The sequence below is a fragment of the Armigeres subalbatus genome, chromosome 3 (genome assembly GCF_024139115.2).
Source record: "Armigeres subalbatus isolate Guangzhou_Male chromosome 3, GZ_Asu_2, whole genome shotgun sequence".
NCBI classification, from domain to species: Eukaryota; Metazoa; Arthropoda; class Insecta; order Diptera; family Culicidae; genus Armigeres; species Armigeres subalbatus.
In genome coordinates, this window is record NC_085141.1 from 95,074,126 (window position 1) to 95,101,451 (window position 27,326).

At 38.9% G+C, this 27,326-nt stretch overlaps 2 protein-coding genes across 5 annotated transcripts in view; one reads left to right on the forward strand and one right to left on the reverse strand.

The window, feature by feature from the left end:
• Positions 1-27,326, reverse strand: part of LOC134221109 (transcription factor HNF-4 homolog) — a 371,046-nt gene that overhangs the window by 178,199 nt on the left and 165,521 nt on the right. For all 4 annotated transcript variants that reach the window (XM_062700299.1, XM_062700298.1, XM_062700302.1 and 1 more), the window contains 4 exons: positions 26,436-26,811; positions 11,081-11,282; positions 10,861-11,010; positions 10,628-10,798 (listed from right to left, as the gene is read on the reverse strand). In XM_062700299.1, the coding sequence (XP_062556283.1) occupies positions 10,628-10,798; positions 10,861-11,010; positions 11,081-11,282; positions 26,436-26,811 (899 nt within the window). The remainder of the gene's footprint in view (positions 1-10,627; positions 10,799-10,860; positions 11,011-11,080; positions 11,283-26,435; positions 26,812-27,326) is intronic.
• On the forward strand, positions 25-4,129 carry LOC134221111 (uncharacterized). Its single transcript, XM_062700305.1, has 2 exons — positions 25-2,882; positions 2,961-4,129. Exons 1-2 carry the CDS (start codon positions 2,621-2,623, stop codon positions 3,404-3,406), a joined length of 708 nt encoding a protein of 235 aa, XP_062556289.1. The 5' UTR covers positions 25-2,620; the 3' UTR covers positions 3,407-4,129.

A 27,326-nucleotide genomic window follows, 5' to 3' on the forward strand; every position in this document is an offset into this window, starting at 1 on the left:
TAAATAGAAGAAAATATGAAATATAATTAAAATTATGTATAATATATTCTATCTTGTTTTTTTTTGCAATCAACATTTGCAATTCATAATGTTATCGACTGCGAATGCAATATAAAAAAACTGATCAATCCATCTAGCAATGATGATTCTCTTTTCTTGTATTACAACATGTAAGGGGGTCTCCAGTTAGCAGGCTTCGGAATTCTCACTCATGTGAATGAAAACCTGCGATTAATCCATTTAGCGGAGTGTGATTTTTCATGGTCCCCCTGTGAGGAAGTATTCTCACACAACATTTTTATCCGGATAGAATGGCGGGTGATAAATTCGTGAGCGGCTGCTCGCCGGATAATTTAATTTTAATCCACAAATTTTCCTTCTCGTCGCCTCATCAGATAAATTTTACAAGCATATTTACAAAAAAATAGGACCGCAACGGGATTCGAACCCAAAACAATTTTAAAATGTTCAGAGCGCCCACTAAACCCACGCCACCACATGAATTGATTGAAAGCGAAAGGAAAAACTGCTGTATTGAACCTTCTGCTTATCGTGGCGCATCGTCAGATTCAATCAGCTGGCGAGGCAAAGCAAGCGGCATTTGATTTTCGCGAAACATGGGAAGAAGGATAACAATTTTTCGCACCATCGCTTGTGCCGGAGTTTATCGCACTGTAATTTATCCGGGTAAAATGCATGGTGGAGTGATCAGTTGTCGCGTGAGTGAGTGAGAAATCCGAACCCTGGCAGTTAGTCTTGCGAGCAAAGGCGTAGGATTTCCAATCCGGGAATTTAGTGATTCGGTTGCCCGAAATTTATAAAATCAAACTAGGAACGTCAGTTTGAATCCGAGGTACCTATTTAGGATTTTTTTTTTATGGTTAATTGGGGCAATGTACCATCCACAGGCAAACGTGAAGCGATTTCACAAACAACTGAAGAGCGTTATCACTATAGACACTGTAGATTCCATAGACGAGCGGAGGAACCAAAAGTTTTTTTTTGGAAACCATGAATACTCATAAATTTGGATGGCAACTCTGAATTATGTTCAAGCCTTGAATCAACTCGTGTAAATAAACAAGCGAAAAAAATTGTTGGGGTTGTATACAAGACACGACCACCGCTCGACGTAAACTACGTTAAACCAAATATAGTACACTGAACCGATTATTCCGCTCTATGTAGAAGAAAAGGAACTATCGCGCCGACACTACTACCCAGTTTTAGCAGCATCTCCCACTCTGTGAGGGAGTAGGGACCCCACTGTCTAGCGGCTGAGCCATCCCATTCATACACCCCAGTTCAACAATTGATAATACCCTAAAAGTAGGCAATTACCCAGGATTGGAACACGCTGCATAGTAAATGCATGATGCGTAAAAGAACTAAATTTTTTAATAGTGTGATAAGTTTCAATACTACTGGCAAATTGGTGGAGAATTTGCGAATCGATTGATATATGATGATGATGAATTCATTGAAAGATATAGGACCTATTAATGTTACAAATCTAACATGATTTCTCGCTTAACTTTTCAAAAGGACCTAAGTAACGTTTTTTTCATGATTTAATTTGAATATTGCAATCAACAGAACAAAATGAAAGCTTTTGATTGCAGTACTTAAATTAATTCATGAAAAAAATGTTACTTAGGTCCTTTCGAAAACTTAAGCGAGATTTCGTGACGGTCCCCAATTTTGAAATTTTCATTTTACTCCCTGTATACGAGTCTTCCCCTTAGACGTAGTTTACGTCAAAAACAAAACATAATAAAATGAAGTGCTCGGCGAAGTTTTGTAAAAATGAATCAAGGAGCAGTGTCCGTAATCTTTCTTTTTTTTCGATTTCCGCGCAATAAAACGGATGCTGATAAGTGGAAACAATTTTTTGGATTACCGGCAGATTTCCAACCGACCGGACAGCACCGAATTTGCAGCGTAATTAAACGGCATATTTACGTTCGCTTTGATTTTTATTTTACCTACAATTGAATTACAGTTGCACTTTCGTGAGGACGACGTGTATATGGACCCGGATGTCAAAATCCGTTCCTTTTTACGAAACGGTTGCTCAAGTAGGTGACACTACGAGGCGAAGAAAATTTTCAGACTACTTCGATTCCGATTCGGAAAATACGCCACCCTCCGGCACTGCGGCTACTTTTTTGGACCAAGCAGAATACATGGAATATGAGTTCCTAGATGAAGCATTTGTTCATCCAAAAGGATTGGGATTTCGGCTTGAAGCAGAAGCAAAAAGTTTGCCAACGGCAAATGATTCAAAAACCAGTTGCAACAGCTGCGAAACGGCCGCTAAGAGAAGGTAGAACGATAAAAAGTAATTCGAACGATATTGGTTTTAATTCAAATGAGAATTTATCCAAATATTTTTTAATGCAGAACTATAGTAGAAGGGTTGCGAACCAAATTTTCATGCGGCACGAAAGCTTACACTGAGTGTAAAAAGAGAAAACTCCCAAGTACCCGCACATTGTGCGAGCATTTGCAAGGTCTTCGCTTTGACAGTGGTTATCTAACCGAGATTCTCAAATTCCTGCGCCTGAAAATCAAGGACATACCAGAAGATGACCTAGGCTGTGCTTTACTGTTCGATGAAATGGCTATTCAACCTGGAAACAACTTTTGTTCGAACCTCAAAAAGTACGTCGGCAATGTCACGCTACCAGAACATACCGGCGTCGCAACACATGTTCTAGTATTCATGCTAACGAAAAAAAAGCACTGGAAGCAGGTTATTGGATATCATTTAACCGGAGATTCCATCAAGAGCGGCTGCCTTAAAAATATAATTTTTGATTTAATCCGAAAAGCCGAGGAAATCGGATTTCGTGTACACGCTGCCATCAGTGACTGTGGAGGTAACAGTTTTGCTCGCAGTTTTGTTATTGTTCAGCTTTTAAACATATATCGTTTCATTGGTTTTTACCGTATTTTAGGAAATAATAAACGGCTCTGGAACGATGTTGGTATCCAACATACACAAGCAACAGTTATGTCGAATAAGCCAATTCAGCACCCCTGCGACGAGAATCGCAAATTAGAAATCATGCCGGATGTAGTACACGTTTGTAAGAGCATGATCCAAGGTTGGATTGCCAACAGAACGATCCAACTCCCTAACGATGTAGTTAAACGAAACGATTTATCTACACCGATTGCTGTTATAAATCATCTTACTGATATTGTTTCTTTCGAGGGACATTGTGACCTTAAAATGGCCTCTGGTTTGACCAAAGATGACGTCAACTCTACGAAAGCTTTAACAAACTTTGAAAAAATGAAGGTGCGAAATTCACAGTCACCACACAGTTGCAGCGGGACTGCGGCTATTTGCGAAGGAAAGTGGAAGAACCGATGTGCTGACGACTGCCTTCCTGATTGAACGCATGGCGAAATGGTTTGCGCTTATGACATCCCGAACAAGAGGATTAGGTTTAAGTTTGACCGTTATTGATGCTTACGATAATGCTGTGCTTGAGCTTCAGGAGTTCTGTTCCCTCGTTTTTGCATTTAAAGTTGGATTTAAAGGTAGCTGGAAACCTTGGCAGTCCGCAGTTATTTTGGCTACAAGCTGTTTTCTTAGATTGGCAAACTATTTCTTGCGAATCAGAAATTACTGTTTTATTCTGGGTAGCCGGTTCTCGCATGATTGTCTAGAAAATTTGTTTTCGCAAATTAGACGTCGACAGCTTCGCCCTTCTGCCGTTCAAGTAAAAGATAACTTGAGGTTGCTCACTGTCTCCCAATATATGGAAGATGTTAGCAATACTTCTTATACATGGGATTCACGAGAATGGCTCCTCAATTTTCCAGATCATTTGAGAAACTTGAATGACTTAAGAAGTGAGGCGGTTAAACAAGATGAACCAAGTTTTTCTCAATCAATGGTTCGTGACTTACCCAACATTGAGGACGACGATGACACTGGCATAGAGATGTGAACTAATTTATGCACTCGGTCTTCGGAGCAAAATGTGGTGTATTACATATTGCGAGAACAGAGAAAACTTCTAATTTTGCGGAGCAAAGAAGAAGAAGAAGACTGAGTGTCGGAAACTTCAAATGACATGCACTGTGCGAAAAGTGTTGATATTCCCTGATATCAAGAATATTCGAGAAGTCTAAAATGTTTCAAAATCGCATAAATACGTACCGAAATGCCTTGAAAGTACCATAAAGGTTATTTAAAGTATATTGCGGCATGTAATACTCGTTTAAAGTTACATATTTTCTTTGATTTCAATATTCAGCATTCATACCGAAAAAATCAACCAACATTATTTTCCGTGCATCATGTGATTTGACGCTTGCGGAACAGCTTTCCGACGGTCGACCGTCGGACCCTCGTTCGAATTTTTCTATCTTCTCGCAATAGCAGGTATGGTACTGAAACAAATTCGTAACCGTTCTGATATCTGCGAGGATTGCATAAACTCTTTAAGATTCTATACAACTGTTGTAAACAATTGATTCAATGCATTTAACTATTAAAAAAATAATGTTGCCAGTCAATGTTGAAATTGCACTTTAACAGTAATGCATAAAATGTTGATCAAATTTCGTATCCGCTATCGCACTATTCGTAATTATACGTTCAAATTTGCGGTCGTATCTTTAATAGGGGATGACGGCTTTGGCAGGTTTTGTTCTATTATTGTCAGGGGGGTTTCTTATGACTTATTATTATGGCTGATTATGCTCAAATTTGGCCTAAGGCTTCTTGACATGCCATTCAGAATGGCTGCCTTGCTGTCAAACAATCACCCACCCCACCCACTCTGATATGTACCGATAAATTTAATTCATATATTGCCTACGTACTTGACCATCTTCTCACCAAAAAAGTAAATCTGGACTTAGTTCTAAGTTCAATCTATGCGGCGGTATGATGATATTATCACATAGCGCTAATTAACTAAGGGAAGATATATAGGCAAGTGAACAAAGTGAAAAAATTCCTCCCAGTAACGAAAAAGACGTCGACGGTTTCAACAAAAGATATTTTAGTTACTAGATAAAGATTGTCGCTTCGGTTCCCTTTGTTCTGCTGTCCGGAACATGTTGGGTACCAAGCTGTCAAATCGTATGGATTTCCCTTCTTTGACATTTAGCTCCCCTATCCTCTGCAACAAAAGATGTTCTGGACAGCGACGAAAGCGACAACCTTTATCTAGTTACTAAAATATCTTTTGTTTCAACACTTTGCACGTCGTCGGTAGCGTCGTATGCAAGCAATCATTGATCAGCAACATACAGTAATATCGTTATGAACTATTGTGAAATCGTAGCGGAAACATGCAAAATATCGATTTAATTAATCAATCTTTTCCTAACGCATTATGTATTGATGCAATAATAATATCTTATTGATTCTGTTTTGCACCCCATTGTAAAAATTGAAAAATCGTAGCAAACAAATATCTTGTTATGGAACGTACACACGGTCAAGCAGTTTGACCAACATTGACTCCACCTCTCGTTTGTTCCAACATCCATCAAGTTTTACCAACAGCGGCACGAACAATCAATTTATTCGACCAACAATATCACACACGAACGACCGGAACGCTAACTTGATTATCAACCATCAAAAAATATATGGGGGTTTGTGCAACTTCACTACAAATGCTCAAACATGTTCGGCGATCCTTGACTCCACCCCCGACAACTCAAACCAAAATCAAACCGTTTTAATTTTTTCCAACCGAGCCGCCAACTGTCAAATGGTTGTTCGAACAACTTCACACACGTTCCAACAAAGCAGCAACTGAAGCGTTTTCTTGGGGGTGGAGTCAATGTTCGTCGAACTGCTTGACTGGTGTGTACGTAGCATTATTGGTGCGTTTGAGCAACTGACAACAACGGTTGAGGATGTAAACATAAACAGCCAGCATCGTGAAAACATAATTCATAAATATTCACCTAAACCAATGAAAAACTAATACTTTTCTGACAAATTCCATCAGTTAATCCCATACTTAGACTGTATTGATTAATACTGCTTCTAAATTGGGCTGAATTCTTCCGAATGCGTGCAATGTTGACTGTTGTTGTCGGATGTTAACAAAAAATGAATCCCAGGTGTATGCTTACTGAATTGGTATTGGAAGTTTCCACCACTACAAATCCATTTATGACAAAATCACCTTACATAGCAATTCACCCTAAACATTCTTTGCATATCAAAGAATATTGAGGCCAAATTTCATAAAATTTGGTCGTCGAAAACCCCCCTGACAATAATAGAAACAAAACCTGCCAAAGCCGTCTTTTCCCCTATAAAAAAAACCCTCTACTTTTTCCATTTCATCACTTTTACGCCTCACTCACTTCTTTTCGCGAAAATTTTCGGTAATGACCGCAACGGGATTCAAACCTAGAACATCAGCAAAACCCAAGTCGGATCAAGATTTTTTTATGTACAGGTTATCCGACTTGTCAATATCCCCAACTCAGCCATCTTGGATTTTTGTATGGAATTTATGCTCGTTTGTTTACGTTTTGCACTGAAAATGTATGTCCCCCCCCCCCGCGCTGGTTATTCCCATCTACTGATGAAGTCGGATACCTGTAGTGACCGCAATCCAGTGCCATTTTTGTTGGTGTTCTGGGTTCGAATCTCGTTGCGGTCATATTTTTTTTATAAATGCGCCCCGAAAATTTAGTGAGGCATAATGATGAAACATAAAAAATTTTGATTCGAAACTTTTTTTCCGCACGATGCTTCCCTAATAAGTTGTTTTTGAAACCTAAAAAAGATAATATCAATTCACAGACATTTGTGACAACTTTTTGATTCAATTTTCGGACACTAACTTGCATAGTATTCGCCATTCGGACACTTGATTCAAACTTCGAAGAACTACAAAACAATACAGCAAAAAAGGATTCGCTATTCAATTCTAAGTTTATCAAAAAATATGACTTTAAAGTAAACATTGTTTACTAAACAATTATGACATGGCTAACTCACGTTAAAATATGTTTTAGAGAAGTGCATTATGAATGGACATGTTGAAACATTTCGAGTGAAATATTTCAAAACATTTCCCATACAGAATCGAGTCATCGGCTCGAGCTCTGCACGGAGAAAAAATATGGTAGAATCAACCGGATTTTGCATTAGAATAATTTTTTTGCATTGATTTTATGAATAACAATATTTATTGTTGATACAATTACAAACCATACGCGATAGTTGATTCAACTCTAGAATATATTTGTTTTGTCTCTGTCAAATAATACATCAGAAAACAACAATTCTCGGGAACTTTTTCAAATCGGCGTATGTAACATTTTGATCAAGTTGAGAAAATCAGCTTGGAAGTTTTCAGATTTCATTTTTATAAAAATATATTCCTATTTAGAAACTAATCATTTTTATTGCAATTGAATACACCTCAACGATACATTATGAAAAGGTTCATCGTCACTGACTCTGAAATCTGCACTGCGTGTGAACATTTCAGTTATTTTGATAAAAATATTTGTTACAACGTTCTGCAACAGATAAATCACATACGTCGTTTTGATACGTCAGCATGACCGAGGTCATGCTACTTTCGTCGAAATGTTACGCTGCTCCGTACGCTGCATTGTTGATACGTCGAAATGTTGCGTCAAGTTGAAACGTTTCACGCACATGCGACAAAAAATGTCAACACTTACAACACGACGTAACAACATTTACTGCAGAAAAACAACGTAAAATGTTTTTCTTAACGAAAATCAGAATATTCAAGCAACATGCTTAATTTTAAAATCAGTGATGAAAAAGTACAAGCATCAGACGCACGTTTTAAACTATTTAGTTGTTCGAAAAAACTTTTTAAAGTACGTTTTCTGCTAAGCGGTGTATGTGCAATATTTTCAACAATGATGTTACACCGTTTTGCAAAAAATTGATTTACATTTTAAAAAACACATTTTCATGTAGCTTTAAAGATATACACATTTTTAGATGAATTTGATGCCATATGCTGTTGAAAACGGGTTTGTTTACAATTTGCGACATACGCCGTTTTGAAAAAGTACCCGAGAATTGATATTCGTGGTTGTTTCTACATTCGAAAATGCTGTGTAACTATTTTATCGGCAATATAATGACGACAACAAAAGAGGAAAAGCGACAGAAGCAAAATCGAACACGTTACATGCACATGGGAGTGAGAGTCATCTTATCTTCTTTACCTCTGTACCGTGCGCACTGCAAACTGTAAGATCTAGGTTGATCAGTATATACAGTTTTTCAAATCATGAGAAAGTTGTCAAAAAACGATATTATTATTGTTTCAATCTTGCGATGAAAGATTAAAACAACAATATCCGTGTTGTTTGATGCAACAATCGAAATAGTTTCAATCATGCGAGATTCTTCTGCGTGAAGAGAAGAATTCTTTCTCCCAAAAAAGGTATTACAGGTATTCTACCGGAAGTATATCCAAGAATTCCTCCGGAAGTTCCTCTTCCCAAGTAGCGCATCATGAACTGATTTGATTACAGCAGCTTAATTGTGACCGAATTTCGTCACATACAAGTAGCGGCAGCTAACTTGCAACATGTGTGCTACCATGAAAGGAGTTGAAAAAAAATACTTTCGATGAAATTCCTGAGAAACTTTTTGAGGAATTTTTGGAGGAACCTCAAAAGAATTCCTAAGAAACTAGAACTAGAAAGGAAAAATCCTGAAAAAAAAACTGAACGAAAAGAGGAATTTCTCAAGTAACTGCCTTGAGGCATCTCGATATTCTTGGTATTCTTGAAAGGAACAAGAACATTCCTGGAGGTATTACTACAAGAATTTCAGTTATAATATGATTTTAATTTCAAAAATATCTAGATGATTTGTTGGACGAATTTCCAGGAAAATGTCTGAAGAAATTTTCATATGAATTAAGTAAAAAGGCTGGAGCTCTTTGAATTAATTTTCTGGATAGTATCTGAAGAAATATTCGAAGGCATCTTTGTAGGAGTTTCTGAAGCAATTCCATGTGAAACTGTAAGATTTATATAAGGAACTCCTACAAGCCTTCCAGGAGAAATTTCTGGAGAATATCCAGGAGGAGCTCCTTTAGGATTTCTAAAAGGAATTGTTGAACGATTTCCATGTTGATTTTCAGGAGAAGTATCTGGAGAAATTTAGGGACGAATTTCAGGAAGAAATGCTGTTGATCCAGTTGTGTAGATATCGTTCGTTGAAGAACTAGGATCTCGGGAAGCGGATGTTCAGGAAGGTGGTAGCGTAGAAGAACAGTAAACGGCCATCAAGATTTCCTTTATCAAAACAAGCGAGAACCAACTGGGTGAGCTGCGCACTCAGCAGAAAGGATTGATTACATATACATCCCGGCGGAAGATTTAGGAGCATAGAGAAGCGAAGCGAAGCACGATATGCGCCTCCTTTACGATATCTCACAACGCCTAAGTGAAACAAGGAAGACTCCAAGAATACCAGTGGAAGACGCGACGGATCAGTTACTCACCGACCCAACTGATATTCTGAAACGTTGATTCGAGCACTTCGAGCTACTTCTTAAAGTTTCGACGCTCGACCAACCATCAACATCTAGGCATTAGCCGCCAAGGGTGCGACGCATTACCCGCGTCAACTCCGAAGCCCCATCACTGCTGGCAGGAGCTCGAAGCAGCCATCCGAAGCATGATATCCAACAAGGTCGATCGTATACCAGCAGAGATGCTTAAAGCTGACCCCATGCTATCTGCGCAAATAATGCATCAACTATTCTGGGATATCTGGGACACTGCGACTTTTAATTGAATGCAGGGCGCCTTAGTGAAGGACGAAGGTCCCAAGAAAAGATAATCTAACAACAATTTGTGGTGCATCATGTTACTATGCAATTGTTCTCAAAGTGCTGTTTACAGTTATTATTAATCAGAAATCAGATACAGGAGAAGATAGACACGACGACGGCAGCAGGTAGTATTCCGCCCGGAATATCATGTGTGGACCATATTGTTACGCTTTGTATCGTCAATTCGTCATATTTTGTATTCATTGACTACGAAAGCTTTTTGATCGTCTGATCCACGAAAGTCTGTGGCGCTCCCTTAGACACAAAGGAATTTGGAACAAAATCGGCGACCTTTTCAAACCGCAGTACGAAGGTTTTACGTCATGTGAAGCTTTTAATCGGTTGATGTCGGGCCTGCTGGCCTCCCAACTGGATCTCGAATGCCGAAATCCATCGACGATGCCATCGAAAACCGATATCAACAGACATTCGAGGGCGTACATGGAGATGAGTCGGCCCCACATTACAAAAGAGGAATATGGCCTGAGTCCAGGTCAAGGCTAAAGTGAGCAGCCGCCCACGGTGGAGATATTTTACGCCTATGTACTCCTAAAGGAGCTCAGTATCCATGAGTGAGTGTTGTATATGCCAGAATATGTCCTTAGGGCAAAGGTTTACTATATGTAGAAACAAAATATTCTCATCAAAAATGCAACTCAGGTTGCGTTTCAAACGAGTCATTCAATTGTTGGTAATAAAATAGCTTCCTTGACCTGATTCACAGTCCTGACTAGCAAGTTTACGTTGCAAGATAAATAAATAAATTACAAATTACAAAAATATCATACCTCCATACTCCTCCAGGCGACGGCAGCGATGAGCATTTCATTCCACCCGCATCGTAGCAGCACGACCTGATCGTCCCGATGGAGGTTGGTAAAGTAGGGCAATCGTCGGGCAAATTCTATCAATTGATAGATCTGCTTATTCACCATGTGGCAAAGGTGTGAAACGGGCCCCTATAATTTTAGTTAACCATGAATCGCGGATCATTTACAATTAATAATAATACAATCGTTACCTTGTACTCTGGAGGAATCATCGAGTTGGACCCCACTCGCAGGTAGGGAATCGCATTATCACCACTTTTCTGTTCGCTTAACTGTTCAGCCTCATGGATTCGCTCAATGGTCACGTCACGCACCGAACTGGTCGAGTTGATCTCTTCGCTCTAAAACAATAAAAACACAATTACTCGTGATAAATCAAAGAACGATTCCTAGCACTGCTACTCGACTCACCTTAATGGAAAACTTGGAACTCCGCTGTCGCTCCTCCTGGACGGCTTCCCGCTTCATACCGCAGGCGAGACATTTTTGATACCGGCAGTACTGGCAGCGGTTTCTTTGGCGTTTGTCTATCGTGCAATTTTTGTCCTCCCGGCAGGCATAGGACAGGTCTTTCCGTACCGTTCGTTTGAAAAATCCTTTGCATCCTTCACAGCTGCAGCAAAAGAATGAGAAGAGTAGAAATAAAAACGTGTTAGGATGCAAATGAGAACATTGTGATTAATTTGCACCATTGCTAGATGCAAATTGCATCTTGCCCCTCTGGCAGCGAATCAGCTCAGCGATCGTTATGGGAACCGATTTTAAATGTCACGTCCGCTGGGATGGACTTTTGTGGGGGCAGTCATTAATTAGGACCAATGTTAGAGGACCGAAGTATCTGGCGAGCAGTCGTGATAGATTCGTGTTATATTAATAGTGATAGAAACAGTAAGGTTCGATTTGTTGCACCTCAACCGTAACTCATGGCGGTTGAGCGATAGGTGAAACCGCGCGTTTAGGCAAACAGATTTGTCCCAGATTGTTTTTACAAGCGTACTGAATGGATGCAAAAGGGTGACCTAAGGTGGCGAATTATTCGTTAGATTTACCTACGAATCACATTACTGATATTGGCGGCCGGATTGAACCCAAGTGGTTGAGGAAATATCATTCCGATCATTGCTTTGTGGAATCATGAAGTTTGAAGTGTCGCACGATCTATTTTGACTCAATTTAGGAAATAGCCATTCCAGAGATTCCCCGGATTGCGGCCGATATATCTACTCGACATTACGTCAAGCATCAATTAGGAAAATAAGTGTCTGCGGATGCTCCCAAGGGGGTGTATTATCTCCACTTTTGTGGAATCTCGTTACAGATACGCGATTGAGATTACTCAATGATGACGGTTTTCCTACTTATGGATATGCCGACGACTATCTAACATTGATAATATGTATGTGCATCACTACTTTATGTGACCTGATGCAAAATGCTTTTCAGGTAGTTACTTGGGATCTTAAGCTCCCCGAGTAGCACACTTGTCACATATCAGTTACTGTGATTCATATGCGACCAAATCCAGTCACATTGGAGTTGCTGCAACCTAATCGATCTGAGCTGTGTTACTAGGGTCAAATATATCGAATTAATTTACACAACCAGGCTTCGGAATTCTCACTCATGTGAATGAAAACCTGCGATTAATCCATTTAGCGGAGTGTGATTTTTCATGGTCCCCCTGTGAGGAAGTATTCTCACACATTTTTATCCGGATAAAATGGTGGGTGATAAATTCGTGAGCGGCTGCTCGCCGGATATTTTAATTTTAATCCACAAATTTTCCTTCTCGTCGCCTCATCAGATAAATTTTACAAGCATATTTACAAAAAATTAGGACCGCAACGGGATTCGAACCCAAAACAATTTTAAAATGTTCAGAGCGTCCACTATACCCACGCCACCACATGAATTGATTGAAAGCGAAAGGAAAAACTGCTGTATTGAACCTTCTGCTTATCGTGGCGCATCGTCAGATTCAATCAGCTTGGCGAGGCAAAGCAATCGGCATTTGATTTTCGCGAAACATGGGAAGAAGGATAACAATTTTTCGCACCATCGCTTGTGCCGGAGTTTATCGCACTGTAATTTATCCGGATAAAATGCATGGTGGAGTGATCAGTTGTCGCGTGAGTGAGTGAGAAATCCGAACCCTGTACACAACAGTTGTACAACCAAATTTGGCTTATGGATGTCTTGTGTGGTGGCAAAAGGGTGAAGGCCATCTTCAAAGGTTGTGCCTAATGGCAATGACTGGTGCGTTCTCTTTGACTCCCACAGCTGCTCTCGAGGTTCTCTTCGACGTGGCGCCACTACACATACATCTCAAACAAGAAGCAATTTCTTGTACTTGATTATGGGTTCTCAGTTTCATGGAAGAAAATCCTGTAAACCACAACCTAAGTGATCTCACACTCGCTAGTAGCTTTCCTTAAAGGACCTTTTTAAACACAATTCCCCTCGCGGGATGAGTGGAAATTATGCTATTTGAAGAGTAGTATGTCGCACAGCATTGTTTGTTACACATACGGCTCCCTTCTCGAAGGTAGAGCGGACGCAGATGTCTACTCGCGTGAACTGAGATTGGAACAGTCCCACTCACTGGGTAGACACTGCACTGTCTTTCAAGCGGAAATATTTGGTTTATGCGTGGAGTGGAATCCACACTGCAAAATCACATTATGGTCAAAGTAATATACCTCTGTTCAGATAGCCAAGATGCTATTAAAGCTATCGCACTTCGGCTAACTTAAGGTCGAAGTTAGTAATCGCAAGGCGAACTCAAATTGAGGAACTGAATTCAGTTGATACGTATACGTTACACCTTATATGGGTACCTAGCCATTCTTCCATAGCTGGAAACGAATTGTCTGATGAGTCAGCTCGCTCACAAAGCTTTATTGGTCCTGAGTCAGCTATTCCAATTCTAAGTGTTGGGTGGAGCGTTTGATTAGCTCTTGGGCTTCCGCTCAGCACAAGCGGTATTGGAGTAGTTTGGACTCATGTCGACAAACAAAATTGTATATCCGAGAGCCATCTTCGGTAGTAGCAAATTATTTAGCTAATCTGTCTAAACAGAATTGCAGTGTCTTAGTCAACGTGTTGAATCATTTGTATGTGATAATTGTGAATCCGACTATGGTACTTCTTATCAACTGATATGTAACTGCCCAGTTTATGTGCAACTGCTTTTCTTTCACTCACTAAGTGAAATTGGCTTCAGAAACTTCAAAATATTCTGTAGTTTATAACTCGTTGTGGTAAGGAGCTATGAGCTTATGTACGTTTATACGTGGTACGCCCTCTTCAATGGTCCCTTTCCCAAACTTCTAATTTTTCTCCCATCCACATTCCTTTCCTTTTTGTTCACTTCCCTATTCGGTCAGGTGCGTGATTAGAAAGGCTGTGAAGGTTATGGCACAAATCTCCCAAATTGAGGTGCCCATGGATCCTAATGCTCACTCACTCTCACGAGCAGGGGGTGCTCTCTCACGCAGATTTTCGCCTAGAAATCGTTTAGCGAAAAAATAAAAAAGGCCTGATGAGAGATAGCCATTTTTCCCTCACTGTCAGTGCAACGAAAAGTTGATTTGCTCGTTTTCTCACCTCTTTCATTCATTTCCTTCACAAAAGTAGCCTTTATGGCTAAAGTGAGCGCAACCCAGTGTCATTTTTGTTGGTGCTCTGGGTTCGAATCCCGTTGCGGTCATATTTTTTTTATAAATGCCCACCGGATTTCATCAACTAGGCAGGATTTTCGTTTATCTTTCAGGCTTGTTCTAGAAAAGTAGCGAGTGAAAGATGTTTCCCACCACTGACTTCGAAAACATATTCTCCTTTGACCCGAAAATCGCTTGTTTTCGCCTCACCGAAACGAAAAGTATGAACCCTGGAGGTGACCCTGGAGCCGACGTTCTGGTACCTGATACTGCCGCTTAGGTAATCAAATCTCGGGTACTTATTCAAAAGGACGTATGTGATTTTGTAAACAAAGATTCAAACGTCGATTTGTCCGATCTGAGAGCCCTCCCATGCAAACCATCACCATAGACAGATAGGGGGAGGCTTCGGCTACCTGTTGGTGGTGTTGGTTTGCGTGGGAGTGCCATCAGATTGGACAAATCGACGTTTGAATCTTTGTTTACAAAATCACATACGTCCTTTTGAATAAGTACCCGAGAAATACTGAATTATGTGCATTTGGATTGGAACACTTCCAGCATCGAGCAATTTTCCATGTTCCAAAATTGCGAAGAATGCTTCAATTCCCGAGAGTGGGTCCATCTTATCGCTTTCATTGTAATTGAGATCTGCAAACGATTCTCAGCTTATTTAAATTTGCACATAGCTAAGACCAAAAAACAGACCAAAAAAATATATTTACACGGCATTTGAAAGAGAAATTCATATTTATTTTTTGTTATTTTTTCATCTCAAATTTTACCAATTTTACTAAAATCATGTTTTTTTTTAAATAAATTAGTATTACTCGACAATTGAAGAAGATACAGACGATATTCTTATAGCAAAACACGCGTTTTAAAAAACCCCAAAAGTCTTCAGAAGGTGACATTCGTGAGAAATGAAAAATAAAAAATCTACGGCTTCAACACTTTTTATAAGTTTCATCATTATCATCGTATTGCAAGATTTTCGAGAAAAGATGCATTTTCGGTCTAAAGCATACTTTTAAGAAAAAAAATTGTTCTACAAAGTTGTTCTGGATACTTGGGCCCTTATTATAGAGTTACCGAAAAATAGGGTGGGTCATTTTATAAAAATGTAAAACTTTAATTTTTTTTATTTTGCGGAATATTGACATAAAATGTTCTACAAAGTTGTAGCGCAGCTTTTTCCAATCAACTTTGCTATATACATTTTTTATGTAGCTCTTAAGCTCACTTGTTTAGAGTAATTTTACTTACCAGAATTAGGGTGTCCCTCAAAAAACAATATTTATGATCTGCTCATTTCATTTTTTATTTTTCACGGATGTCACCTTCTGAAGACTTTTGGGGCTATAACAAAATCGTTTGTATCTTCTTCCATTGTCAAGTTATATCAATTTATTTGAAAAAACATGATTTTAGTAAAATTAGTAAAACTTGAAATAAAAAAAAAATATCCCCAGTTTTTTGACATAATAAAGAATATGAGTTTCTCTTTCAAATGCCGTGTAAACATATTTTTTGGTCTGCCTTAACCGGAGATATCAACTTATGAAAAAAATTTAATTTTGACAGAAAAATGATTATAACTTTTGATCGGTAAAAGATATTGAGCATATTTACCCATCAAAAGTTGCATTTTTTTAGCTCTAAAAGTCACATGAAGACAACTTTTTCGAATCTAAAACAAAAAAAGTAGATTTAAAATACTGTTTTTTTTTAGGTACACCCTAATCCAATTAGGTAAAATTGCTCTAAATCAGCCAACTTAAGAGCTACAGAAAAAGTTTGTTTAGCAAAATTGATTGGAATAAGCTGCGCTACAGCTTTGTGGGACATAACATGTCAATATTTCAAAAAATAAAAAGATATTTTTTAATTTTTTTATATGATGGGCCACTTTATTTTTGGTTGCACCATAATGATGGCCTAACTATTTCGAACAATTTTGTAAAACAACAGTTTTTTCTAAAAAATATAGTTTTGGCGTAAAATTAATCTTTCCGCGTAAATCTGTATCCTGGACCATAGTGCAATCGTATAAATATACTAGTCGACCCGGCAGACGTTGTCCTGCATAGTAGGCGGAAATGTGCGTTTTCAACTGCCTATGCAAAGATTCTCATACAAAATCATGTTTTAGTTTTTCACAATTTTTTAGCTTTACTCTTGATTTTCACATGGGAGACCCTATAAACCCGTCGGAAACGACAACTAACATATTTGCCGGAGGAATTGAGAAAATCCATCCATCCATTTTCGAGTTATGCGGATACGAACACAGACCATTTCATTTTTATTATATAGATTTCGCATATTCAATTAAATTTATTGGAAAAAACTATTTTCGATAGGGCCTATAACGTGTTATTTTCAAAATAGTTGTAGGTCCACCCTAAAAAACGGCCAAGCCACACGTTTTTTTTTTCTGTCTGGGATAAGCCTTCTCCAAAATTTCCTCTCCCGAAAAGCCTTATCCCGTTTTTACTTTCGAAAAATGCCATAAACAAAGGGTCTATGAATGACAAGCAAATGCAGAATGACTTATCAAGAAAGCCTATTATTCCGGAGAAAGATTGTATGACATTTGCCAGAATCAGTTTGCCAGAATGGTTGCCAATATTCCAGAAAGCCATTCCCCAGAATAGGCCATTTGCTAGAATGTACCATTCCCCAGGAATAGTAACACTGGAAATTATGATTATTATTGGTGGCTAAAGAATAGAGAAAGAACTATATAAATAAAATAGTTTTGCATAACGGGGTTTTGGCATTATTTACTAATGAAGGGATCTCGGTATAATTAATTTTCATAAAAGGGATTTTTTAACATATTAGACAATTTTCAGAAAGGTGGATACTATTTATCAAAAAAAAAATTCATATCTGTCCAAAACCAAACAAACTGTTTACGAATGGATATCATATTTCTTCGTCTCATTTCAGACGCAGACCTCATTTAAAAATTGAATCATATCTACGATTGGACAATATAACTTTAGGTCATACTAGACAGCTATTTGTTTTCATTGAAGAAGCTATAGTCAAGGCAAAATGTCTACTTCTAAAGAAAGAATCATATGCACAATAGCCATATTCAAACACGGGGACGGACAATCATCTACTTCTAAAGAAAGGATAACATCTACTCTTGCCTTAATCTGAGCAAGCGCCTTCTTTAAAAAAAATGGATCATATCCATAATTGATTTATTTCTGACAAAAGCCTATTTTCAAAGAAGGGGTCACATTCACCATTGCCTTAATCTGAACAAGCGTCTACTTTTAAAGAAGAAATCACATCCACCATTGCCGTAATTCGGACAAGCGCCTTCTTTTGAAGAAGGGATCATATTCACTATTGCTTTAATCCTGGCAAACGTCTATTTTTAAAGAAGGGATCACAGCCACCATTGCCCTAATCCGGGCAAGAGCCTCCTTTTAAAGAAGGAATTACATCCACCATTGCGTTCATCCAGGTAAGCGCCTACTTTTGAAGAAGGCATCACACCTATCATTGCTTCATTTGTGTTAAACGCCTATTGAAAAAAGGATCACATCCACCATTGACTTAATCTGGACAAGCGCCTAAGTTTAGGGAAGGAATTACATCCACCATTGCCTTAATCCGGGAAAGCATCTACTTTTAAAGAAGGAATTACATCCACCATTGCCGTAATTCGGGCAAGCGTCTTCTTTTGAAGAAGGGATCATATCCAGCATTGCTTCAATCCTAGCAAACGCCTATTTGAAAGAAAGCATCACATCCACCATTGCCTTAATCCGGACAAGCGGCTATACCCAGCTTATGTATGCTTTCTACGAAAGAATTACGTCTTTTCTATTCTAAAATGGATCGGTGCGGTGTTATATTCCTCACTAGAAAACAACTAAAAAACTACAAAAAATATAGAAAATGTCCCTTATGCTAAATGACCCTCCCTTTTGACGTTGTTCACAGTTGTGCAAAAAGTTCATGGCGTTATGAATTATTGCTCAAACTGGGCAAACGCATGCATGACAAATGGGAGATGACCAATTCAGGGGAATGGCGCATTCTGGCAAACGGCTCTCTGGGGAATGGTCCATTCTGGATTGAAAAGCTTTCAACCGAAGAAAAGCAAAAAGCTTTCTGGCGAATGTCATACAACCAAGGTTATGGATGGATAGGATGCTGGGTCATTAGGCCGAATGGTCATTAGGCCGAATGGCCATTAGGTCGAGTGAGAACTGATTAGTGCGAAATGAGGAAGAAGTAGAACGGAAAAAAATAAAAAGGAGTAATAAGTAAGAAGGAAGAAGGAAGGAGGAAGGACGAAGAAAAATGAAAGAAGAAAGAAGGGAGACGGGAGAAAGAAGGAAGGTTTCCTTCCGTTCCGTTTCGGAAGAAAGAAGAAGGAAGTATTAAAAAGGAAGAAAAAAGAAGGTAGAAGGAAGAAGGAAGAAGAAAGATTGAAGAAGTAAGAAGCAAAAAGAACAAGGAATAAGTAAGAAGGAAGAATGGAGAATGAAAGAAGTAATAAGGATGAAGGAAGAAGGGAGAAAGAAGAAATAATATGAAAGAAGGACGGGAGAAAAAACGAAAAAACCGGAAGAAACCAGAAAAACCCTGATTAATTTACCTAGCGGTGATGGTGAATGATGATGATGATGATGGTCCCGCCACATACCCCTACAAAGGTTTGAGCTAGACGATTTATCTTTAAGATAATTGATTGAATTTAATTTTTCAACAATTTAATCAGATTTGCAAAACAAAACAAAAACGATCTGATTACCATCACAGATATAAATTTCATAACTTTCCATTACTATCCAGCAAAAATGATAAATGTAAAAACTGTTTAATTCATCTACAGATTCTCATAAGTATCAGTAGTGATGCTTCGAGTTCATAAAAATGCAAAACTTGTGATACCTCTCGCACAGATTTCAAAAGTTCCACCAAGAATCGCGTTTCATGTTATTACAAGTAACGTTAGCCACTCGAAAGCATCAATAATAATCTAATAAACTATGTCGTTGTCAACAAAATCAAAACTTGTGTTACCGCTCCGTCGATATCAAAAGTTTTGTTATCAACCGCGGAAACCAAACTCTACTAGATAGCCTATTACTAATCCGCAGAATCATTGAAACAGCTGAAAAAGCGCAAGTCTGTACATAAATTTAAAAATCATTCATATCTGCTTTACGCGAGACTCAAACTTTTGTAGACTACACAAGAAAAAGGTCAAATTACAATTACGTCAATAAATATAAAATCCATCATCATCATCGAGGCGAACAAAATAGTTTATTAGTGCCTCAATAATTACACAATTGTCCAAACAAAATATCCGTAGGTCAAACTTCGTCAAGATACAATAATTAATGATTTTTAAAAAGTCAACTAAGTAGCTGCTTAAAATACAGCTTTTACGTATGAAACACAAAGTCTCTTGAATTGTGATAATGTCGTTGCACGTTTGATATGTGTAGGCATCGAATTGAAATCATTGATACCTTTAAAAAACAAAGAATTTTGTGAAGCTCCATGCAAAAAGTTGGGTGTTCTTACATCCTCCGCGTTTCTAGTGTTATATCTATGAATGTCACTTCCTCTTTCAATTCGATCACACAAATATCGAGGCGGCAAACCATTTACTACTTTGAAAATGAACACCATTGTTAAATACACAATTCTTTGCTTCACCGAGAGCCACTGCAATGCATCCAACAAAAAAGTTGAGGAAGTGAATCTGTTACATCTTAAAATCAAACGCATAATCTTATTCTGCAAGCGCTGCAATCTCGATATTTGTGTCTGATTTGCTAAAAACAAAATGGAAGGACAAAAGTCCAAGTGAGGAGAGATGATTGATTTGTACAACTGTATTTTACTTTTACTTTTTACTTTTACGTTTCAGGCGCAAAAGATCTAAATTATACCAGCTGTTAGAATTATGCAAAGTTACTAACTTCTGTTCTACTAATTGATTGGTACAGGATTTCAAAACGTTTGTAAGAACAGCTGATCTTTCATCTATATTACCGGAATTTTCTTGAAAATCCACGTTTCTTTCGACAAGACCCGAAATTGCTTGTTTAGAATATTTTCTCCAGCACTTCATTTTAATTAAATTACTATCATTACTATTATTGTCGGTAACGTTAATGACTAGCGTTTCATGATCAGTTACTTTTAAATCATTACTCGTTTCGCTAGTTACAGAATCAAAATTTGTATACACATGATCAATCAAAGTTCTACTGTGCTGGGAAATACGCGTATAAGAATTTACTTTTTGTTTCAAATTGAAAAATCCGCTAAATGTTTCAAATGATTCGAATTGGAATCGTCACACCAATTGATATTAAAATCACCAGCAATTACATTTAATTTACTAGGATCTATAAATGACTCAAACCAGTTTTCCAAAATTTCAATAAAACGCTGGTCACTTGCACTGGGAGAGTGATATAAAACACCATAATTACCCATCTTCATGCCACGTACAATCTGCAATGCCTAAGAACCAGTTTCCATCACAAACTTCGTTTAATTGAAGCTTGAACTGAACTGATTCTTTGACATAAATAGCAACACCGCCAGTGTGTCTAGAATGTGATAAACAAGCAGCTACACTATAACCCGGAATGCTATACTGATCAAATGCTTCAATGTCGACTATATGAGTTTCAGATAAAAACACTAAAATGGACGTTTATCTTGAATAATCTTACGTAATGCAACGTAGTTTGTAGACAAACCCGCAGTATTCAAATACAAAATATCGAATCTGCTTACATTTCTACTAGATATTGGTTGCTATTCATTGAAACGTAAGCTGCTCTTTTCCGTTCAACTAATCGCTTATAAACACTACACTCAGTACTGAAGGCACTGTGGTTCACGTCCAATTTCATTTTACGTTCGGAATTCATTTTTATACAATTGACACATTTCAATACAGTTGACGTGCATTCGGATGTCTTGTGACGATCACTGCACTTTGAGCACGCAATGCTGTTTTTGCAATCCGTACTCATGTGCCCAAATTCTCCACATTGAAAACATCTCAAAACACTAATTTCGGGAACAACAAGGCACCGATCAAACCTTATGTTAACTTTTCTCGCGGTCAACAAACAACTATAAGTCTCTTTATCGACTTCAATAACAACATTGTTCTTGTTAAACTTAAAACGTGGATTTTCATACATTCTTATTACTTTAACATCATTTATTGCGATGTCTTCATTCTGATCTTTCAAAATCTGAATGAATTCATCGGAAGAAAACTTATCGCACATTCCCATCACTTTTAGTCTTGGCACCGATGAGGAACAACAGCATTATAGTTTTCACCCAGATCGCTTTGAATGCCATTTTTCACAACATCAACATTAAATCCTGTTGCACACTCAGCAATAATAGAGCCATTTTTCCCGTTTCTAAAGTTACTGATCCTGTGTGTTTTCGGATCCAGTTTACTATTCAAAAATTTACGAGTATCATCGCTACTCTGGTTGGACTCTTTCGGTTTAATCACAATGACCGGACGAGCCTTACGAGGGACCTTTACTTCCTTAGGCGCAGTGACTTTTTTCATTACTTTAACGTTATTTTTCCCAACATTACTTTTAACAATATCCGCGAAACTAACATTTTCTGGCATTGCAATATCAGATGTGTCGTCAACATCTTGTACCTTACGCTTTTTCGTTTTGGGAGTCAAATTAGGCCCCGTAGCCTTTCGCGATGTACCTTGCATTTCATTCATTACAGCTACATTTCTACTCGGGTTAAATTGAAAAAATGAACATTTCATATTTTCCATTTCTTTGCTGATCGAATCTTTGAGACCATTAATAGCCTCGTTCAAAACCTCAGATACATTTTTCTGCAATTTCTCAATACCGATTAACAACGCGCTGTCTATTTGGGCAGTAATGTGATTCCGAATATCACCGATCGAATCAGAAAGAGAAGAAAGTTTCTTCATCTCTTCATCGAAACGAATGGTATTCGAAACCTGTACATTCTGGCCGTCGCAAGATCGACTAGATAGACAGTCACAACACTTGAAAAAAAAACATTTGCATTCTCCGTAATCAATCTAGCCGCTGCCTTCGCTTCAATAGGAGAGCAGCGGGCATGAAAATATTTCCCACATTGAAAACAACACAGTGGGAAATCGTTGATTGCGATCCCCACTTTACACTTTTCGCACTCCATCCTCTACACAGCAGTGGACTCAAACATGCAACAACACACTGGTGCCTTTCTCGTGTATTATATAAATAGTATTTTGGCCATTACTTTTGAGCCCATAGTCCGATCCGGCCAATTTCCAATAGAGATGGGAAATTATTCTGCGTTGAATGCAACTTGTTGCGAGTAAATCGGTTAAGGATAAGTGCCTGAAAAATGAGTGACATTTTTTTTGTACTCAATTTTCTATAAAGTGGTGTTTTGCCCATAACTTCCGAGCCCATAGTCTGATCTAGCCAATTTTCAATAGGAAACAATGGTAGAGTATTGGTAGTTGTGAATAAGTACCTGAAAAATTAGTGACATTTTTTTGGTACAGACAACAGCAAGGGGTTCGATGTGTCCGGCGTTTAAGCGTGCTGCAAAATCACAGTGCAGATAACACAGCTGGCTTGCTCGGCCTCGCCCGAGTGTCCGGTGTGCGTAGGTTTAGAGGAAACGGCGGAACACGTGTTGTTCGTGTGCCCGCGTTTTCGCACAATGCGTGACCACATTCTTGCCACATGTGGTCTGGACACTACCCCGGACAACCTAGTCCGGAGGATGTGTAAGGTGAAGTTGGCTGGAACGCCGTTTTATCGGCTATCGTCCAAATCGTCTCGGAGCTACACAGAAGGTGGCGCGTGGACTCGAGGAATGGCTAGTTCAGGCACAAATAAGAGGTGGTCCAAGGGTTCGGAGTCGGCTTCATGGGTCATACTGGTGCCCATACTGGTGGTTCGAACTCGATCCTTTTATCGAACAAGTGGCCGCGTGAAGAACAACATGGTATCGTCGCTTTCGCGGCGTCGGTCAACCGGGCGGGTTCCGAGTCCGAGGACGGAAAGGGGTCCTCGTCAAGGCTGGGGCAGGCGTAGGCACCGCGTCGGCAAGTCCCTCTGTGTGCTGGCGAATAGACCCTATCGCAGAGAGGTCAATTTGGGGTGCAAGCGGCATCATCATTCTTGATACCAATCGTGCAGAGGGAAGCAGGCGCGAAGTCGACCCTGCCCACCTTCCGAGGACATAGGGCGTGGTAAGGCCACCTGGAAAGCCGGCAATGCGCTGGCACGATACCATGGTGTTCTTCTAAAAAAGCGAGTCACGATGTTCGATGCTGCAAGGACACGCAGCTAACCTCGAGGGTGCGTTATGCACTGGCCCCCATTTGAAGCATTACTTTCTGGTTGTACCGAAGGGACGATGGGCTTGGCGGCAATGGAAACGGTTTAGCGGGTCGATCGGTATATAACACTATGGGTCTCCGGGCCTTCTATAAAAAGTTTGTTTTTGGAGCGATCATATAGCCTTTACGTATACTTGGTATACGAGAAAAAGAAGGAAGAAGTAAGAAGAAAGAAGAAAGACGGGAGAAAGAACGAAAAAAACTGGAAGTAAGCAGAAAGAAGAAGGAAGAAGAAAGAAGGAAGAAGGAAGAGGGAAGAAAAAAGACGGAAGAAAGAAGAAGGAAGAAAACAGAAGGGTAAAAAAGCAAGAAAAAAGGAAGAAGGAAGGAAGAAGGAAGGATAAAGAAGGATAAATAAAAAGGGAAAAATAAAAAAGGAAGCAGGAAGAAGGAGGAAAGAAGAAGGTAGAAGGAACAGAGAAGAAGAAAGAAGAAGGAAAAAGAAAGAAGGGAAAAGGAAGAAGGAAAAAGGCAGAAAGAAGAAGAGAGAAGGAAGAGGGAAGAAGAAAGAATGAAGAAAGAAGAAGGAAGAAGGAAGAAAGAAGACGGAAGACGGGAGAAAGAAGGCAGGTGGAAGGAAGAATACAGAAGGATAAATAAATAAGGAACAATAAAGAAGGAAGTAGGAAGAAGGAAGAAAGAAGAAGGTAGAAGAAACAGAGAAGAAGAAAGAAGAAGGAAGAAGGAAAAAAGAAGAAGGAAGAAGGAAGAAGAAAAGAAGGAAGATGGAAGAAGAGAGAAGGAAGAGGGAAGAAGAAAGAAGAAGAAGAAGAAGAAAAATGGAAGATGGAAAACGGGAGGAAGAAGTAAGAAGGAAGAAGGAAAAAGGAAGAAAGAGGAAAGAAGAAGGTAGAAGGTAGAAGGAAGAAATAAGAAAGAAGAAGGTAGAAGGTAGAAGGAAGAAGGAAGAATAAAGAAGGAAGAATGAAGAAGGAAGAAGGAAGAATAAAGAAGGAAGAATGAAGAAGGAAAAAGGAAGCAGGATGAGGGAAGGAGAAAAAAGGAAGAAGAAAGAAGGAAAAAAGAAGAAGGAAACAGGAAGATGAAAGAAGGAAGAAGGAATAAGACAGATATAAGAAGGAAGATGCGAGTAGGGAAAAGGAAGGAAGAACTTCTCATTTTTAACTTTTTGCTTCTTTTTGCTAATTCGGCCTAATGACCGTTAGGCCTAATGGCCCTTTCAAATATTACGCGAGTTTTGTCCTATATTTTGCACAGTATTTTTGAAGCCGTAGTATGGCAACTTAACTTAACTGTGACAACCTACTTGAAGAGCAGGTCTTCGAAGTTCCGGGGTTCGGGGTTCGAGAAACGTCGAAAGGTCATCGAAGCTCGGATTGTTATATTACAGGGGTGTGCAGTAGAAAATCAACACTTACCTTAACTAATTTATCTATTACTTATAGACGAATCCAAGTAAAAATAAGAAGAAGACACACGACGGTGTTAACTTTGACAGTTCCTACAGCACAGCATAGGAAGATCATTTTAAAATGCTTATAATAAATTCTAGACTAAATGTAATTAAAATCTGATTGATGTATGATACGGAAAAAGTTCCGAACTGTATAATAGTTGCATTTTTGGAAAATATACAAAAAAAGAGATAAGCTTCTAAATATGTATTTGTATGTATTTTGTATTCAAAACTTTTTCCGTATCGTACATCAATCAGATTGTAATAACAAATTGTCTAGAATTTATTATAAGCATTTTAAAATTACCGCCGTGTTTCTTCTTTCTATTTTTACTTGGATTTGTCTATACAATAGATGCCTCTGAATTGTTTTAAAATTTTAAACCATAGTATTAAATATTTTCAATACGGGTTAAACTGAAATAAAGCATTAACAAAGTTTGAAATAAAAATAAAACATGCTACACTCTACTGCGTACTCCACTTGTGTCGTGCTGTTCGATCATCACATGCCGAGTGCACCCAGATCCGCTAGATCTTGAAGTGTGCTGATCTTTGCGTTCTTTCGGGCAATGCATCATTCTCAACTAACGCTTACCCGGATCGAAATAGCAAATGTCGAGGTCAGTTGAATGATTTTCGCCTCCCTTACCGGGTAATGGCCAGTCATAATCATAGGTACCAGTTTGCGGACGAGTATAGCACTGTGAACTAGAAAAAGCATTCGCATTTACTAATTGAAACGCCTTCCTCCGTGCTTATTTGTTTTCACGAACCTTTGAAGTACAGTGGGGTGGGGCTAATATGCTTATGATGTACATATTTGTTCTAATTTAAAAAATGATTTTTTAGTCAGTGTTGATTTTCTTGGGTTACCTAAACTTGACTTTCGGAATAACTTTAGCGGTGGGAAAACGGGACGTCTCTCGCACCGAAACTAGTTTCAGAAAATATATTTCAATTGATTAATGATTAACTGAACTTGTTTAAAGGTTCTTCAAAACTTTAGTATTTTCAGAAAAAAAGTGTATTTATAGGAACAAATGGAATAATGCTAACTTGTCTTATAACGAGTACAATTCATTTAAAATTGTGTTACTGATTTCTTAAACTGCGATTTCTTTCATTGTTGTCAAATTTTTGCCCTAAATTACTCTAATGCTAGCCGAACCACACAAGAACTAGAGGGCGATCGAGCTGAGATCACAATTTGCATCTAATTAAACAGATGTGCACAGGACGACACTCCGTTCGACTTACCTATAGACGCCGTAATGCTTTCCACTGGCCCGATCGCCGCAGATGGAGCAGAGATGCTTGGACCCACTCAGCGGGTGATTTGGCGGATACTGTTGGCTCATGTTGGTGGGAGTAGTGGGTGTCCCTCCCCCGCCTCCCCCTCCGCCGCCGGCATTTTGCTGCTGCTGTTGACTGCTGAGATTGTTGATATTCTGCTGCTGCTGAAGGGCTGCCGCGACCTGTTGGTTGAACGCTCCGGGACTGGCAGGGCCGCAGTTGTTGCCCGGCGAAAACGGCCCAACACTTCCATTTAGCAGCGATATGTCCGGTTTGAGATCGGGTTTCATGTCTTGGGGCGACAGCGGGCCCATGTGACCGACGAGGGCGGCATCGAAACCTGTGAAGTAGAAAAAAAAAGGGCGGGAAATGGAATAAAATGTGGCAAATGCATGATCAGAGCGCACCCAACAAGCGTTTGTTAGGTTTTCCTACAATTCGGTAACCTATCATAATCTGAATAAGAACTGCGAAATTGATAGATACCTATACAAGTATGTATGAGACCTTACAATTTTGCAAGGTTTCTTTACAGCACCTGTATAAAACCTTATATTTTGTGTATACAAATCTAGCATTTTCGCATGCTTATGCCCAAATCTTATACAGATTTTGATAGGTTATAATACAAAATTGTAAGAAAATCTAACAAAAGCTGGTATATAGTAGTTACAATAATCAGTCGGTATGGAAGCTTCAATAAATGATTCTACTTCTTCACTGCCCGTGGATTGTTCCATGTTTGCTGGGATTCCCTGTGTACATGGGACAATTATGCGTCCATCGGCAGTTCACTAAACAGCTGAATCCCGATTCGTTTACACTGCATTTGTGCTTAATCGATAGCTTTCACAA